The 18,941-nt window shown below is 49.9% G+C and overlaps 3 protein-coding genes across 3 annotated transcripts; all 3 read right to left on the bottom strand.

The window, feature by feature from the left end:
- Positions 1 to 1,801: 1,801 nt before the first annotated feature.
- On the bottom strand, positions 1,802 to 6,111 carry AK88_05428 (uncharacterized protein; the record flags this gene model as incomplete). Its single annotated transcript, XM_012483030.1, has 4 exons — positions 1,802 to 3,199; positions 3,370 to 4,073; positions 4,514 to 4,927; positions 5,454 to 6,111. 4 exons carry the CDS (start codon positions 6,109 to 6,111, stop codon positions 1,802 to 1,804), a joined length of 3,174 nt encoding a protein of 1,057 aa, XP_012338453.1.
- Positions 6,112 to 7,744: 1,633 nt separating this feature from the next.
- On the bottom strand, positions 7,745 to 13,090 carry AK88_05427 (latent-transforming growth factor beta-binding protein 4; the record flags this gene model as incomplete). Its single annotated transcript, XM_012483029.1, has 5 exons — positions 7,745 to 9,034; positions 9,177 to 9,715; positions 10,254 to 10,661; positions 11,234 to 11,966; positions 12,143 to 13,090. 5 exons carry the CDS (start codon positions 13,088 to 13,090, stop codon positions 7,745 to 7,747), a joined length of 3,918 nt encoding a protein of 1,305 aa, XP_012338452.1.
- Positions 13,091 to 14,538: 1,448 nt separating this feature from the next.
- On the bottom strand, positions 14,539 to 18,688 carry AK88_05426 (uncharacterized protein; the record flags this gene model as incomplete). The annotated part of the gene is made up of 5 exons (XM_012483028.1): positions 14,539 to 15,576; positions 15,748 to 16,409; positions 16,655 to 17,119; positions 17,626 to 18,361; positions 18,611 to 18,688. 5 exons carry the CDS (start codon positions 18,686 to 18,688, stop codon positions 14,539 to 14,541), a joined length of 2,979 nt encoding a protein of 992 aa, XP_012338451.1.
- Positions 18,689 to 18,941: the final 253 nt, after the last annotated feature.

The raw sequence follows: 18,941 nt of genomic DNA, 5'->3' as shown, positions 1-18,941 counted from the left end.
CATTATATATGTCCCCACAGAATCCAGCGATCGCACCGATACTTTGGCCAACTGCGGTCCTGAACTCCGTGAAGATGTTATCAACCTCCCGGAATAGCTCTGTCTGCAGATTGAACAGTACATATACACACGTATTTGCGCTATGTATGCCCCTTCCCTAATTAGAGTGCACTGATTCATACAAGCCCCCGTATAGCTGCACACCGTGTGCGCAGCATTCTCCATCATATTATCAACCTTCCTTCATGAAAATCACATAGGTAGGTTATTTACATGCACAAGTGACTATTGGTGCTGTATGCATACGTGTGCTTAATTTTACTTCTCCCCGTTGCCGTAACTCTCTATACGTGTGAACGTACCCAATATGTCCGTGCATCCTTGATCTTCATGTGCGTTAGATAAGCCTCCCATGCCCCTAGAAAGAGCAGTATGTCCTGGCCATATTCCCCGAGCATATTGAACAGTTATGCCCTTGTTAAAAAAAAAAGTACGACAACTACTACAACAACAACTACTACTACGACTACTAATAATAATAATAATACTAATACTACTACGACTACACACCGCTCATTAACAACAACAAAAAAAAAAAATATAAACACACCCTGTTCTCCGTCACCGCTTCTCCGTGCACGCCTCTCCTGTCACCCCGTCTCTGACACCCCGTTCTCCGTCAACGCTTCTCCCGTCAAGGCCTCTGCCGTCAACGGCTCTGCGTCAACGGCTCTGCGTCAACGCCTCTCCGTCACACCGTCGTCGTGAACGCTGTCTCCGTCAACGACTCTGCCGACACCCGTCACCCCGTCGCCGTCAACGCCTCTCCGGTCAACGCCTTCTGCGGCAACGCCTCTCCCGTCAACGCCTCTCACATCAACGCCTCTCCGTCAACGCGTCTCCCGTCAACGCCGCTCCGTCACCCCGTCTCCGTCAACGCCTCTCCGAGTTACCCCGTTCTGCGTCAACGCCTCCCCTGTCACCCTGTCTCCGTCAACGCCTCTCCGAGTTACCCCGTCTCCGTCAACGCCTCTTGCGTCAACGCCTCTTCCGTCACCGCGCTCTGCGTCAACACTTCTCCGTGAACGCTTGTCCGTTACACCGTCTGCGTCAAGGCCTCTCCGTGAACGCCTCTTGCGTCAACGCGTATCCGTGAACGCCTCTCCGTCACCGCGTTCTCCGTGAACGCCTCTCCGTCACCGCGTTCTCCGTCAACCCCTCTTGCGTCAACGGCTCTCCGTCACACCGTCTGCGTCAACGGCTCTCCGTCACACCGTCTCCGTCAACGCCTCTCCCGTCAACGCCTCCCCTGTCACCCTGTCTCCGTCAACGTTTCTCCGTCAACGCTTCTCCGTCAACGCCTTCTCCGTAACCGCTGCTCCCGTCAACGGCTCTCCGTCACACCGTCTCCGTCAACGCCTCTCCCGTGAACGCTTCTCCGTCCGCCTTCCTCCGTCTTGCTGCTATCAAAGAAAGGGGGGAAAAAAGTACACTACACTACCTAGTCGCTGACGACGCCATAACAAATAACTTCCTACCTAATTCATATCAACCCACATATTCTATATATATTTAAGCTCTATAACCCAGTCCCCATAGTTATATTAATAGAAGTGGACAAGATAACGCTAGCAAAACAAAGCAGAAGTGCACAGCAAAAAACACAAACGAAAAAAAAAAAAAAAAAGACGGTATAGAATAATGTAAACCCGAAATATACTATGTATATCGCATAATGCAGTAAAAGTGTTGTACGGTTAGCATGCGTTATTCCGCATTCATATGCCCTGTTATGCTAATGTTAACACTGTTGCAATAGTTCATCTACATATAACTCCCTATCCTGCATGCTACTCTCGAGTTCACATTGTTCGATTACGGACGCGAGAAGGAGCATCCATATTTTAGCGGTTAACGGTTTTTGCATGTAAGGTTGCTGATGAAGTTGCGTGCATGGTAAAGCTCTCACTCTTAGCATATCTTCTATTCCCATTAGATGTTCCACTTCTACGTCTTTTTCGACTCCAGGTACGTCGCCTTGTTCCGACACTGTCACCTCCTGTACATTATTCAACAAATGTTGAAACCACTCCTCCTTATGCATACTCATGTGCCGATGTTGTCTTGCAACCCATTCTTTCCATGCATGCAGTTTCTTCATCGGCAGCGTGGCCGCATCACCGAGTACACTGTGCCCGTATACTCCGTTGTCTTCGTCTGTCGCAATGTGCTCACGCAGGTATTGTTTCCAATCCGCTTTTAATTGCAGAAACCACGGCTGCGTCGTGCACTCCTGCAATAGGTGCTTGTTGCGGTCAATCCAAGGTGTCCACGTTGTGTAGTCCGACGTCTCGTCACCGTGGTCGGAAGGGCGATGTTGTTCATGGTCTAACTGTGTGGTTTCCATACACTTCCATGGATCGGGGTCGTGTTCATTAGGTGGACCAGGGCCCGTTGCTAACTGTATGTTTTTCATACAACTCCATGGATCGGGGTGCTCTTCGTTAGGTGCAGCAGGGCGCGTTTCTAACTGTATGGATTCCATACAACTGCAGGGATCATCTTCGTCAGGTGGACACGGGTCCGTTTCTAACTGCATGGTTTGCATACAACTCCAAGGATCGGAGTCCTCTTCGTTAGGTGCACAAGGGTGCGTTGCTAACTGTATGGTTTCCATACAACTCCATGGATAGGGGTCATGTGGTGGACAAGGGTCCGTTGCTAACTGTGTGGTGTGCATACAACTCCATGGATCGGGGTCCTCTTCGTTAGGTCGACATGAATCCAGGGTTGTCGAATGGTCGGTTGTCGAATCGTGGGTTGTTACAGAGGCGTGCGAGTTAGGAACATGCAAGATACTGTTATTCGTGTCCACGTCCCGCATCAACTCCTGCGCACACTCCTCCACGACAATCTGCAAATAGTCGTCTTTGACGCTTTCCCACTCGGTTGCTTCACATTCGTGGAGCACTTCTAGATCTAGCTCGATAATCGTGCGTTTATGCACGCGCGGTTTACGTCGTCGTCGTCGGTCGGCAGCAGATGCAGGCCGCCTATCCATAACCATCGTGTACCCGTAATCGGGTGGCGGCAGTTCGCCGCGTTGTAGATGCTCTAGAATTTCTTCGTCGAGTGGCGGTGACGGCACGTCCCGAACGGTTCGATATGTTCGTCGGCGTGTGGCGAGGTGCGCAAAATACTAAGCAGAAAAAGGGGGTAAAGAGGAGGGTGGGCACGGTAGGATAAAAGGAATGAACGCGGGTGTAGGAGTATATTGGTTAGAACGATCATATGTTGGAGCCCGTAGGAATGTTCTGAGGTATAAACATCCTGCACATGCGGCATTCCCTGAGTGTCGTGTATACTTACCTTCCATAGGAAGAACGCAATGACCCAAATACCAACCACCGCGGGAATGATCGCGGGGGTGTACCACTTGACATCTTGCCATCTGAGGCCGGGCAAAACGGAAGGGTTGATGGCGGTATCCGCAGGTAATTTATCCTCCTGGGTTCCTTTTGCCTCAACATTCGCATTAGGCGTTTGTCCCGTGGGACCAGCACCTGAGGAACCAGGGGTTTGGTTACCAGTAGAACCTGGTCCAGAGGAACCACTTGCGTGCGGCTGACCTGTGCCGCCGCCGCCGGTGGCGCTACTACACGCTTCATCCGGATTCGGGTTCGGTTTGGGTTTGGGTGGATTGACAGGAGGGGGGTCATACCCACTACCGCCACCCTCGGTTTTACCGTCTGCACCTTTTGCACCTGGTTGACCAACGGGATTAACTGGGCTAGATGCACCGTTTTCACCTGGTGGACCAACTGGACCAGCAGCACCCTGTGGACCGGCGGGACCCCCTAGTTCTGTACGCGCTTTCCCAGGTTCTCCCTTTTCACCATCACCAGATGTTCCCGTAGTTACTCCTTTTCCTGGTGTATCGTGTCCCTGTGATGGTGGTGTTGGTTGTGCTGCTGGTGGGCCTGCTGGTGGGCCTGCTGGTGGTACTGGTCCCGGTGCGGGTTCTGCTAGTACCTGGGGGTCCTGGGTGCCTGTAGTTGCTGTAGAGTCTTTACCTATAAGTTGGAACAAGCAGAAGAATGTGGATAAAACTTAAGGTTTGACGTGGATGCATGGTTATCGTTGGTCGCGCCGTTTCACGGTTGACCACACGGTTGGTGCCATGCTCGGGCGGCATGCGTCGGGGCAAGGTGCCACCCCGGGAAAAGACTCTGTCTCCCTCACAACACAACACGCAACACAACACACACAGTGTGTGAACACAGTGTGGGTGGCGGTCTGTCGACGTCTACATCCAGCGGCCGATCACGTTCGCCCAGTCGCTCGCATTCGACGTTTGGTTCCTCTCGCTCCGTGTTGTCTCTCCCTCTGTCCGTGTTCTATCCGGAAAAGTTGTTGTGTCATTGTTGTTGTTTTTTGTTTTTTCTCTCTGCGGAATTGTTGTTTCTTTTTTTTTCTCTTTGTTTTTGTTGTCGAAATTCACTCAGGACACTACCTGGTCCCGAGTCATTGGGCGTCGTGTCACATTCATCACCAGTTCCGGAACTCGTGCCAAAAGTGATAGTGGTGCTGGATGTGGCTCCATGGATACCGTCGCCTGCATTCTTGACTGTATAAGTCTGTGATGCCTTTGAGCACTTACCTGCTTGGTCTGCTTTCTTCCCCTTCTGGTCGTCCTCAGAAGCATTCCGCGGGGGTGGTGGAGGTGGGGGTTGTTGTCCAGGTCCCGGTCCTGCCCCTGATTCTCCTGGTCCCGTTCCTGTAGATGTCGCTGGTCCTTGCCCTCCGTCTGTCCCTCCGGCCGGTGCCGCTGGTGGTGCCTGTGGTAATACTGGAGATGCCGGTGTTTGTGACCTCCCTACTGCAGTATCTGATGTGTCCGGCTGCGTCGCCGCCGGTTTCGCTGCGCCTGTAATGAGGGATGCACGAAAGATGGATGAGAAAGATGATACAAAAAAGGACACAAGTGGTACAGACAGACGGGGCGGACGGTTGGGTCAAGTAACGGCAGGGTAGGTCGGCTGCATGGGTCGATGCAGTGGGTCGATGCAGTGGGTCGAGGTCGGACTCGGCGGACTGGGTGAGGCGGCAGCAAGCGTACGGTGAGGTGAACTCGGTCGACTAGGTCGTGCTGGATGGTAGCAGTACAACTTTTATGTTGTCGCCGTCATCTCGTCCGCCGTCCCGCTCCGTCATCTCGTCTACGCAGTCGTCGTCGCTACATGCTGTTCCGCCGCGCACACCTGGCCTACACGCGTCGTCGTCACGGCTCCCGTGGTGGTCGCCGCGTGCGCGTGTTGTGGCCGTGCGTGTTGCGCGTCCTGTGCGTGTGTTGTTGCCTTTGTGCGTGTTGTGACGGTATGCGTATTCGGCGGCATGCATCCGCAGTTTTATGCGTAGCGGCCTCATTAGTGCATTGTGCCATCGGTCCTTACCTGGCGGTTCCGTGGATGCTGTAGTGGCCGCGTCATTAGCTGCGGGTTTTTGCGATTCTTTGCCGTGTACTTTGCCGGATTCTGCTGTTTTATCGCTCTTTACAGAGTTTGGTGCCTTTGCCTCACTGTCGTCTTCCTCAGGATCGCTACTGGGGTCCTCTTCGCTCGGTTCTATGCATGCTCCATTCGCCTGCGCGCATTGCACTGCGGCTGTCTTTACCTGCTCAACTATGGTCTTCAGTTCTTGGTCTAGTTTCTGTATCAGTGTTTTCTCCTGTGGCTGCAGTTTTATCTTTTCATCTTTGGCATGTTTACCCGGTGTTACCCCGTCAAGTTCTTCTAATTTTTTCCTGCATGTGCTTTCTATTCCTTTCCCTCTAATCTTGTCAGTCACGCCTTTGTTTTTCTTTAACCATGCCTGAATCTTGTGTGCCATGTCGAATTCCTCTGTTTGTATGTTTTTAAACACTGCATTCCCACATTTACCTGTGGTTATTAAACCACCCTGTAGCCCTTCTTCCATCTTTTTCATGGTGTACCAGGCATACCATAAACCCCATCCTCCACCACATGATGATTCCTTCAGTATTTCCATATACATATTGACAATGGCACATCTCACATATTCCTTCATTTCATCATCATTACTGACCCCCATACTCCCTCCGCGCGTAGGCCAACTTTTCTCATTCATAAAATATAATGCTCCTACCATTAGTCTGCACATAATTCTGTCTCTCGCGTATTCTACCTTTCGCGGGTGACCATCAGGATTGCTTTCGTGGTTATAATACACATTCTCACAGTTCGCATCCCAACCTTCCGTATCCGTTTGTGTTATATGCTGTATAAATGCTTGTAACTCCGTTTCTATATCTTCCCACAGCTTTTTCTGCAATTAATATAACACATATACATGTATTCATAGTTTACAATGTGCGCTTCGTGGTGTACATTTAATCCACCTGTGAATACATTCCTATGCACTAGGCGCTCCCGCACTATCATAACAGCGGGCACTTTCCATTCTCATTCACATATGGAACGTATCTGCGCTGCATAAACTGCCTCCCCCTTATACATAAGAAAATTAATATGCCTTGCTTTTAATATCCTGCCCATCACTCTTGGTTACCACATAACCCTTCTGGCCCATGTGTTCACCCCGCGCCCGTACCCAGTCGGCCAACACCTGGGCTAGGTGCCTTCCGGACATAATAGTATTATTCTATTAGTATCCTCTACTTGGTCCAGTGCCTTTGAAATACTATTATGCTACATATATCACATGTAAACCCATGTAACATTCTCTTCCTTAATATGTTCATATTCTGCTAAATAATTATTCTTCCTGTACTTCTACACCAATTATTTCATGAACTTCTGGTATCATAGGTACTTGTGCTCACTAGAGTGCTGCCGTACACTATTTATGGTTGCGCTAAGGGAGAACTATATCGAGAAAAGAGAAAAAAATACAAGGATATAATAACAAGAAGAGAAAGAATAAAAAAAAAAAAAACAAGGAAAAAAAATAGGAAAAACACTACACAACGTCATGAATATACGCCCCGGCCGCCCTTTCTACACCGGTCTCCACTAAACGCCTGCACACACACTGTCGGCTCTGCGTACACAACAAAACCGCAGTAACAACATGAATGTCTTCTGTCGTGGTTGCTACCGTCGTGGACGCCGTCGTTGCGGACCTTATGGCTCCCACAAAATATGTGTGTTTCTTCTCGTCCACGCGCACTCTGTACTCCCTCTCTGTGGATCCGTACTCGGGTACGTCGTCGAATCCGTCTTACACGCGGCTACTGCGTCGAAGCGTGGTTACCAGCGGCCGCGTTGGTCGACGCGATTGCTCGAAGAGACAAGCTCTCCGTATACTCGAATGCGTGTTCGCATGCTATATTTGTTCTGCACTCTACCCGTAGAATGCACTTGCTCAGCTTTTAATAATTAACTTCACATAAAGGAGAATACGACCCCTTCATATTATTCATTTAAATCTACATTTTATATGCATTTGACCTGTACCCACCTGTCCCTATGGTCATGTTAAAAGAAGTTGACTACACAGAAAAAGAACAGAACAAGGCACATGTAAAAAGTAAGCAGAACAGAGCAGAACAAAAAAGGAATGTATAGAATAATTTAAAGTAGAAGTATATTATGTATATCACATAATGGAGTAAACGTGGTGTACGGTTAGCATGCGTTATGTCGCATGCATATGCCCCGTCATCCGAAGTTCAGAGCTGTTCCAATAGGTCATCCACATATACCTACGTCTGCTGCAAACGACATTCGACCTCGCACTGTTCTATGACTAATGCCAGGATCAGTATCCATATTTTAGCGGTTAACGGTTGTTTCATGTAAGGTTGCGGATGCAGTGCTTGCGTGCGTGGTAAATCTGTCACGCGTAGCATATCTTCTGTGCCCATGACTTGTTCCACTGCTAAGGCGGTGTCGACTCCAGGTACTTGGCCTTTGTCCGACACTGTCTGCTCCTCTACATTATTCAACAAATGTTGGAACCACTGTTCTGCCTTATACCTTGCCATGTCGTTATGTTGCTTCGAGACCCATTCTTTCCATGCATCCAATTTCTTCCTTTCCATGGTTGCGGCTTTCCTGTGCTCACCGGATGCTCCGTTTGCCGCCATGTGCTCACGCGCATGTTGTTTGCAATCCGCTGTTAATTGCAGAAACCACGGCTGCGTCGTGCACGCCCGTAAAATATCTTTGTTGCGGTCAATCCAATGGATGCAGGCGGACGTCGCGTCCCCCGGAACAGTAGGGGCACGACTGTATGGTGCATCTAACTGTATGTTTTCCATACAACGCCATGGATCCCAGTCATTCGGTGGGCAAGGGTCTTTTGCTAACTGCATGGTTTCCATGCAACTCCATGGATGGGGGTCATCTGCATTAGGTGCAGAAGTGTCCGTTTCTAACGGTATAGTGTGCATACAACTCCATGGATCGGGGTCATGAGCAGTAGGTGGAGAAGTGTCCGTTGCGAACTGTATGGTTTCCATACACTTCCATGGATCGGGGTCCTCTTTGTTAGGTGCACAACGGTCCCTTTCTAACTGTATGGTTTCCATACAACTCCATGGATCAGGGTGCTCTGCGTTACGTTGAGATGCGTTCGTTCCGTCGGACTCAGTGGATGAAACATTGTGCCCTGATAAATCCTGGTTTGTGATAGGAGCATCCGGGACACTACTATACCCCGTGGCGTCCCGCATCAAATCCTGCGCAAACTCCTCCACGACAATCTGCAAATAGGCGTCTTGGACATTTTCCCATTCGGTTACTTCACATTCGTTGAGCACTTCTAAGTGTAGCTCGATGATCGTGCGTTTATGCACACGTGGAGGGCGTCGTCGTCGTCGGGCGGATGTTGACGCAGGTTGCCTATCCCTAATCATCGTGTACCCGTAATCGGGTGGTGGAGCCTCGCCGCGTTGTAGATGCTCCAATATTTCTTCGTCTAGTGGCGATGACGGCACGTCACGAACGGTTCGATATATGCGTCGTCGTTTTTTTCCGAGGTACGCAAAGTACTAAACAAAAAAAGAAGGAGGACGATGTAGGAGTGCATTTGTGTTAGAATGGTCTTAAGAGATTCTTAGGAATGCATTGTTATATTATGTGTACTTCTCACGAATGCGGTGTCTTGTCGTATGTGGTTGTGTGCGTGCTTACTTTCCAAAGGGAATAACCCAGTAGGGCGACGGCGACCGAAGTGAGAAAAAACAGGATGGGGGTAATGGCGGTAAGGACGGTGTCCATTAGGTCGGGAAAGAAGTGGCCGTTATCTTCCGACGGATTTGGGAGTTCCACTTTAGAACCGGGGATTCTGTCTGTTCCTGTTGGTGGTACAAATCCCTCTCCTAGGCTGAGTGAACCGGGCAGCTCGTTCAGTAGTAGTCCAGGGTCACATCCTGATTTATCATTGTCATTACATCCTTTTTTGTTATAATCAGATTGTGAAGTCCAAGGGTTGGGGATAGTGTTTGTACCCGAAGGATCTTCCCCTACACCTTCCTCCTCATTTCCACTTCCAGAACTTCTTGCACCCTGACCATCAGGTATTGCACCAGCACTCGAACAGAGTTTTCCATCCTGACTGTTCGCGGTACAGGAACCAGTTGACCCCGCTTCGTCCGGATTTGGGTTCGGTTTTGGTTTGGGTGGATTGAGAGGAGGGGGGTCATCGTTGCCGCCGTCAACGACGGCATCGCCTGAACATTTGGTGAATGGGGAGACAGGGAAAGGGAAGGAAGAAGTATGATGAAACTGAAGTTTTGAAGTGGATGCATGGTTATCGTTGGTCGCGCCGTTTCACGGTTGACCGCCGGTCGGGTGACGAGGGGACGCCGGGACAGGACACGGACGGGGGTAGGGTGCCACCCCGGGAAAAGACTCTCTGTCTCCCACTCACACACAACACACACACAACAGTGTGTGTCGGTGTGTCGACGTCTACAACCCGCGGCCGATCCAGCGCTCTACCTGCTTCGGCGGCTTACGCTCCCCCGCGACCGACCTATCGCTCGCTCTCTCCGCCCCGTGGCTCGGCCGAGCGCTCTGCCGAGCGCTCACGCTCGGTCTGTCGCTGTCTCGCTCTGCCACTGTCCCCCGTTCATTCTCATTCGACGTTTGGTTTCTCTGTCTCCGTGTTGTTTCTCCCTCTCTCTCCGGAAATTGTGTGTTGTTTTTTTTTTTTTTTTCAGTCCTTTTATTAGTGCATATGTGTTGCGTGCACACTGCTAGATTCACCTGTCTCTGAACTTGGGTTAGAACTGCGGGGCGCGTGCGCTCTCGTGTCCTGTGCCTCCAGGAGTTTCCGAACATCATCCGTCAGCCCAAGATCACTGTCTGAGGTACTTGCGCAACTAATGGAGACACCTGTAGACTTGCCGCTACTACCGAGACATGTCGCCTTACCTGGAGATGTTGCATGCGAATCCGCAGTCGTAGTCGCGGGGGATGTGCCGATTCCAGCGCCCTGTGATCCGACTCCCTGTGGACCTTGTGTTGGTGTGGATGGTCTACGTGGTGGAGGAGGTGGTGGCGGTCGTGCTGGCAATACTGGGGATGCCGGTGCTTGTGGTTTCGATCCGGGTCGTGTGGTCGTTGTGGACCCTGCTGCGGAGTCCATCACTGCTGATCCTGCACTTGGTATACCTAAGATGGGGAACGGAAGAAAGTGTAGATGATAACAAAAAAAAGGGACACAAGTCGTACAGAAAGAAGGGGCCGGGACGGTGTGGCCAGGTAGCGGCAGCACGCGTACGGTGAGGTCGGCTGCATGGGTCGATGCATGGATCGAGGTGCACTCGGTGAACTGCGTCAGGCGGCAGCACGCGTACGGTGAGGTGGATACATGATAGCAGTACATTTATGTTGCCGCGGCATCCGCCGTCCGCGATCGCCGCTCCATCCCACGCACCACTGTGACGGCGCTACACTGGTCATCGCAGCACACCACGTCTACACAGTGGTCGCCGATACCGCTACGGTCGTGGCCGCTGCACGGTACGTTCATCGCTCGGCAGTTGCACGCTCAGCGAACCGCTGTGCTCATCGCTCAACCGAAGTGGGGGCAGCGAAGCAGTTGCGAAGTAGTGTGCTGTGCCCCCGCGTGTTCGTGTTGTTGTGGCGCCATCTCAGCGGTGCGCAGTCGTACGGTCGGTGTTCGGCAGTATGATCCCGTATTCGGCCGTATTCGGCAGTATTCGTACCATGCGTATTCTTACCTTCCTTTTGCTTTTTTTGAATTACTGCGTCTACTTTCTTCTTTGCTTTCTCAAACACGTCTTCTGCTTTCTGTAGTACCGTCTGGTCCAGTCTCTTCTTTTCCTTCATGCCCTCTATGGTCAAAATTTTGTTGATATCGTTCTCTTCTTTGTCTGCGTGCTTATTAATATACTTTTCCCAATTCTGATTACACTGCATTTCGCGTTCTAGTGTTCTTATTTCTTCGCTTATGCCCCCTTCCTGCATTAGCCAGTATGCAATCTTCAAATCTACTGCTTCCACGTTCTTCCTGTTACCTACATATCCACACATTGTGCACCTCTTCTCGGTAACAGGACCCTTTAGTGCCCCGTTTCCCAATGTCTCATCCCCCATGTTCTGGAATGTTTCCCAAGCATATTCTACACCTCTATACCAGTTTTGCTGATCTTTACAATACATTTTTCTCAGCAAGTGTCCAAAAACATTTGCTATTTCACATCTTAACCTATTGAGCTCTTCATCATTCACTTCACCTCCATGACCTCCGTTTGCGAACCACAACGCACCGGACATGAGTCGGCAGCGCATCATATCCGCTACTCTCTGTCCCGTATAGTATGCAACGTCGTCGAAATCATTCCAACCTGCATTATCACAGTTGGCACCATGGGAGTCAAAGTTATCATTATTCTTTTGCAAATATTTAATAAATTCCTTCAACACCTTCTGTACCTTGGTCCAGTGTTCATCCTACATGTTGTACGCGAACACGGAGGAGAGTACCCATGTGCGCATTTCACGAACACGCATGTGGCCTGAGTGCAGTAACACCCTCACATGTATGTATATACCCTATGAATCATGCATTAATGCCCCGCAGTTCCCTTGTTGTTCCTTTTTGATGCCCTTCTTATATTCTAACTTACCGTATAATTCTGCACGACGTATATGTCCCTGTGCCTCCAGTCCCAGACTTTGTCCCCCTGACAATCGTCTTCTTTGGTTTTCCCCGGCTTCGCCCCGTCCGTATTCGTTGCCTCCGCCGGTTTCCCCGCTACTGGTTTGGCAGGAGGTGCTGGTTTGGCTGGTGCTGGTTTGTGCGGCTGTTCGCCGGCTGCGTTGTCGACAGGTGGTGGTCCGGGTTTGGCAGGGGCGGGTTTGCCGGGCGGTGATCCCGACTGTCCGTCTCCTTTTACATGTGGACCTTGCGGAACAGAGTCCTGCTTCTGCTCTTCGTCTATTATACTCTTCACACATTCTGTAGTTGTACATGATTTTACCTGCGGTAATATTCTCTCTACCTTGTTCCCCATATCGTGGCCAACCTCTTCCATTTGTTTTTTTACCTTCTCTGTCAAGTCACCCAACTGTTCGTCCCTTCCTCCCTGTCTTGCTTTTTTTTGTACCATGCAATCCTTCCCTAATACTCCCGTATCCCCATCCTTTACTCTGCGCATATTCCTTTCAAACCATCTTTCCATTATTTGCCAAAAAGTTCTATCTTTCGCCTTTACCCCCTTAACACCTCCCTCTCCTGCATCCTTCTCTTCACAAGCAATATTACCGACCTTCTTCTTTTCGAAACCTTCCAAAACTCCATCCGCTAAACTGAATGCAAACTGTGCACCAGGCCCTTGTAAACAATTCATGCCCATGATTTGTTTCATGAATATATTTACTAAAATACACCTCATATATAACAGTACGCCATCTTCTTCATCGTCCACAACTTCTATGCTTCCATTAATTGTCTTCCATGGGATTCCATGCTTAAAATGTAATGCTATAAGTGTTAATTCACACAAATCCTGGTTCGCCTGATCCAATGCGTGCCCAGTGTCGGGGTCAACCCATGCATCACACATGCCTCTCATTGTACCGGCTTCTTCCGCGTGCCTCATGTAATCCTTAAATTCCGTCCATACGGTCTCTATATTTTTCCAGAACAGTTCCTACAGGTATAATGTTACTTATGTATTCCTGTATGAATTATATTGCCTTCTGCACTGTGCGTGCCAATATAATTCCCTAAATAATTACACATCCCGTTCCATATGTATTTCCTTCGTGCTGTTATAGAAATTATAGTAGTTCACAACATGAATACACACACCTCCCGAACATACTCGCTCATTTCATTCTAGCGTTCGCGCATAGTACAACTCATTTCCTTCTTTATTGTCCTCATATACTAGAACTTACCACCCAGTGCTTAATATTCTTCTGCTTTACCCCTATATCCCCGTTCTCAAAATACCTGTCCCATAATAATATTAAATAGTTCCACATGGCTTCCTGCTTATTCTCATTTTATGTAGGATGCCACGCTCCTGGATCCTTCTTGAAAGTTCAAATAAACTGTACATTATCCTTCAAACACATATTCCTCTAATGAAAACACCTATCATCACATACTCAGAATAATTCTGCAGCATGAAAATCTTTAACCACAATACCCCCCCGTAACAAAAAATACCCCCCCTTAACAACAAATACCCTCCCTAACAACCAATACCCTCCTTTACAAAAAATACCGCCTTAAACACAAATTCTCCCTCTACGCTAAACCGAACAACAACAACATCAATGCTTCTGCTGTCGTTGCCGCCCATGCAACCCTTGTTTGCGCCTTCCCACAAAATATGTGTACTCGGTGGTTGCCGCCGTTTGTGGATGCGGCCTCGGAAAATCTGTCGTTGTTACACGCGGCTACAATCCCGTTTACGCGGCCACGTGTGCGCGGAGAGACAATCTCTCCTCCTTCTTACACTGGGACAATCCTGCGTCGAATCGCTTCACTCGGACAATGGCCTTTACCCGGCCGCTTTGGTCGACGCGTTTGCTCGGAGAGACAATGGCTCCTCCTGCTTACACTCGGACAATCCGTCGTCGAATCCTCCTTACACTCGGCTACAATGTGCGTTAGCCGGCCGCGTTTGCTCGGAGAGACAAGCTCTCCTTATACTCGAAGGCTTATTCGCATTCTATATTTGTTCTGCACTATACCCTTCGAATGCAGTTGCACATCTTTTAATAATTAACTTCACATAAAGGAGAATTCTACCCCGTCATATTATTCATGTAAATCTACATTGTATATGCATTTGACCTGTACCACCATGTCCCCATGGTCATGTTAAAAGAAGTTGACTACACAGAAAAAGAACAAAAGCCAAAGTAAGCACAAGCAGAACAGAGGACAAAAAAAGAAGGTATAGAATAATGTAAACCCGAAATACATTATGTATATCACATAATGAAATAAAAGTCGTGTACCGTTAGCATGCGTTATTTCACATTCTTGTGCCCCGTCATCCTAATGTCACAGTTTCTCCAATAGGTCATCCACATATAACTCGTTCTCCTGCAGACGGCTTTCAAGCTCGCAGTCGTCGATTACGGACGCGAGGAGGAGCATCCATAATTTGGCTATTAGGTGTTTCTTGTTGTAGTATTGCTCATGCAGTGGTTGCGTCCGGGGTAAATCTCTCACTCTTAGCAGATCGTCTGTTGCCATTACTGTTTCCACGTGTAAGTCTGTTTCAACTCCAGGTACTTCGCCTTTTTCCGGTACTGTCGCCTCCGCTATATTGTCTAACAAATGCTTAAACCACTCCTCCTGGCCATACATACGCAGTTGCCGATGTTGTTGCGCTATCCACTGTTTCCAGGCATCTTTCTTCATCTCTACGGATGGGATATTACCGGGCTCACCGAATGCACGTTGTCCGTTGTCCTCGTCTGCCACCATGTGCTCGCGCAGGTATTGTTTCCATTCCGCTTTTAATTGCAAAAACCACGGCTTCGTCATGCACGCCCGCAATAGATGCTTGTTGCGGTCAATCCAAGGGATCCAGTGATTGTGGTCGGGGGCCGAATTCGCATTCGCACGAAGTGGACAGAGGACGGAGTCATGTGGTGGACAAGGGTCCGTTCCGTCGATGTCAGTGGGTGGATTGAGGGTGGAGGAAACATTGTTCCAGCGCGGACCCTGGTCTGACGTAGAAACGCCCAAGATATTGGTATTCGTTTCCGCGTCCTGCAGCAAATCCTGCGCAAACTCCTCCACAAGTATTTGCAAATAGTCGTCTTTGACGTTTTCCCATTCGGTTGCTTCACATTCGTGGAGCACTTCTAAGTGTAGCTCGATAATCGTGCGCGTATGCACGCGTGGTGGGCGTTGGCCGCGGCGTTCGGCAGCGGACGCAGGTTGCCTATCCCTAACTATCGTGTACCCGTAATCGGGTGGTGGCTCGCCGCGTTGTAAATGCTGCAATATTTCTTCGTCCAGTGGCGGTGACGGCACGTCACGAACGGTGCGATATGTTCGTCGTCGTTTTTTTCCGAGGTACGCAAAGTACTAAGCAGAAAAAGGGGGGTAAAGAGCAGGGTGAGGACGGTAGGATAAAAGGAATGAACGCGCGTGTAGGGGCATATTGGTTCGAACGATCATGTATTGGAGCCGGTTGGGATGTTCTGCGGTCTAAACATCCGGCACATGCGGCATGCCCGCATTGTCGTATATACTTACCTTCCAGAGGAAAAAGGCAATGAGCCCAATACCAACCACCGCGGGAATGAGCGCGGGGGTGTACGGGATGAGATCCTTGGGGTCGAAGGGTTTCGACGGAGGGAGGGTAGGAAGAGGTTGGTCTTTGGTTTCTGGAGTCTGGGCACCGGAAGGAGGGGAACGAGCTCCCTGTGGACCCCCACTGGAGCCAGTACCTGTGGTACCTGGTTGCGAAGTGCCCGTGGAGCCAGGTCCTGAAGAACCTGGGGTGTGTTCACCAGTAGAACCTGGACTGGCTGGTTCTGAAGCAGAGGATGAGGAACTTGCACTTCCTCCCCCTCCACCACCATCTGGTTGAGCACTACCACCTGCTGCACTCTGTTCAGTACCTCCTGAGGACGGTTCACCGTTTTTGCCGCCGGTGCCGCCGCTACCGCTCGACCCCGATTGATTTGGGTTCGGGTTCGGTTTTGGTTTGGGCGGATTGAGAGGAGGGGGGTCATCGCTTCCGCCATCCTCAACCGGTGTACTTGGTTCACCCCGTCCTCCTTCCTGACCAGATGGACCTGGTACACCTTGTGTACCCGCGTTTCCGTCATTTCCTGTTGTTGTTGGTATGCTGGATGGTGCCGGCGGTGAATCCTCCTGACCGTTACGTGTCGTGATCTGTGTAGTTCCAGTACCTGTGAGTTTGAACGAAAACGAAGAATATGAAAATAACTCAAGTGTGGTGCGGTGCATGGTTGACCACACGGTCCGTTGCGCATGGTCCGTCAATGGATGGTCGGCTGACCACGTTCGGCACCACTGTTGACCGCGATCGATCGGCTACACGAATATTAGTCAGACGCTGATGGGTGGCTAGCGACGCCGTTGGAACCGTGGTTCACCTCTTGGGGAAGTTGTTGACCTCCGCCTGCGCCCTCACTAGTACTATTATCTTCCAACGATCCAGAAATTAAGCCTGCCAGGTCCGCGGGAGGGTCCAAACCAGGTCCTTGTGCGCTCCCACAGGAAATTACAATGCGTTCACCCGCACCTCCACCATTGGAACAACTACTGTCACTGTTTTCTCTGTCCGTACCGGAGGGTGCTGCTTCTGCTCCTGGTGGTCCAGGTTGCGACGGTGTCTGTGTGGTACCGGTACCTGTACCTCCTGGGTCTGTTCCGCCTTGTCCTGCTGCAGGGGGTGATGGTGATACTGTATCATCCCCAGCTGATGTTTCTGACCTTCCCACATCCCCTGGTGCTGGTGCTGCTCCGTTATCTGCTTTCGCTGTTTTTGCACTTGTCGAATCGTTCCCTTTTTCTGTTGCATTTTCTTCTGATGCTGGTGGTACCGGTTCAGCCTGTGGTTTTGTGGACTCAGGTGTTGGTTCAGGTGCCTTGCCTGCTGCAAATAAAGCAAGGAAGAAAAACGACAAAATGATACAAAACAGGACACAAGTGGTAGACAGAAAGAAGGGGCCGGGACGGTGGGGTCAGGTAGCGACAGGGTAGGGCCGGGACGGTGTTAGAGAGCGCGCACGTTGTTAGAAGAGGACAAAGACAGGAAGAAAGGCGGGCGCACTCGGTGGACCAAGGTGATAGCAGTACAACTTTTATTTGTTGTCGCCGTCATCGCGTCCGCCGTCCCGCTCCATCCGTCGTGGCCGTCACACACTCGTCGTCGCCGCTGCCGTCGTGGCCGCCGCTCACACCTCGGCTCATCGCTCAACGAGGGGGTGCTTTTCCGCCCGCGCGTGCGTGTTGTTGTTCTTCCCGCGGGCGCGTGGTGTTGTGCCCGTTGTGTTGTTGTGGTGGTGGCATCTATATCGGTACCGTACGGACCGGGCCGTGTGATCCCGTGTGGGGCCGTATGATTGGTATGCGTACGAGTCGTATTCGTACTGTTCTTACCATTCACGTCCTCGTGCTCATCGTCATCCTCATCGTCGTCTTCATCGTCATCCGCATCGTCGTCGGAAGGAACTGGCCCCCGTAGTGTCTTTACTCTCTTCCGTACTTTCCTTAATATACCCTTCATTCCTGGCTCCATTTCTTCCCGCAACGTTTCGGCTTTCAATAATTCTATACTTCCCGGGCCATTGTCTGATGTCTGTTTCCGCCTTCTTTTGCATCTTACACTTTTCTCTAACTGTTTCATCTTGGCCTGCATGGTTTCATCCCCCATTATCCAGTCATCAAATTGTGCGCCTATTACCTTTCCTCCTACTTTCAGGTCATTATTAACCACCCAGGTACACATTTTAGGATGCACAGCGCCAGGCACATGGTCCATAAAGGGTTCAAATATGTGCAATGCCTGTCGTATACCTTGATGTCTGCCACAGTTTGCTTTCATTAACTGGAACATAAATACATTCACAATTATGCACCGTATATATCTGTGTAATCTATCACCTGCGGCCGAAGCCTCGTATCCCCCATGTGGACCCAGCCCCCATCCATTCATGAAAAATAATGCCGGCACCATCATTTTGCATACAACTTTGTCGTCAGCATTATGCCAATTTGTGATTCGTTCCGGCCCCCATCCCTTATCATCACACGATGTCGCAAGTGTGCCATCATCATGCTCCATATGGGTAAGAAACTGGTCCACCATATTTTTCATATCTGCCCATATTGCTCTCTGTAAAGGGTAAAGTAGTAACCCCGAATTTGTCAAGGGTATAATGCTGCTAGTACATGACGTATGTGAATACTCATAGTTCAATACTGGCTGTCCAAGCACTGATGTTGTACACACTATGCCAATGCAATATCCGCCATAGTCATATATATATTCCCGTAACACACTTTCCTGGTGAGCACATCACTGTACTCACCTATGCGCTCCGTGCGCGGTGCTCTTTTGCATTGTGTGCGTACCATAACCTACCTCGTAAAAACCTTCAATTCCCTGTCCTTGCCTGCGTTTTAGCCACTGTGCCAGTAAATCTACGAATTCCGCTGCCATGATACTACTACATAACTAGATCACTATTCATACGCTTCGCGTATCATTGCAGTATCTAATGAATTTGTTATTCCCGCACAAGCTGTACCGTTGACTATGATACTTCCTGTTGTGCATGAATCATAGGGTTCCCCTTTCTCATTTATGCTAGCTAACATGTACACACTGCAAAGTTTTAATTCATTCAACTTGTGCATAGGCGTGCCATACAACTGAAAAACAGGAACAGACTAAAAAGACTGAAGGGCACGCA

The sequence above is a fragment of the Plasmodium fragile genome, assembly GCF_000956335.1.
Source record: "Plasmodium fragile strain nilgiri unplaced genomic scaffold supercont1.131, whole genome shotgun sequence".
Classification (NCBI taxonomy): Eukaryota; Apicomplexa; class Aconoidasida; order Haemosporida; family Plasmodiidae; genus Plasmodium; species Plasmodium fragile.
Note: the sequence above shows the minus strand (reverse complement) of the source record. Positions and strands in the feature narration are given on the sequence as shown.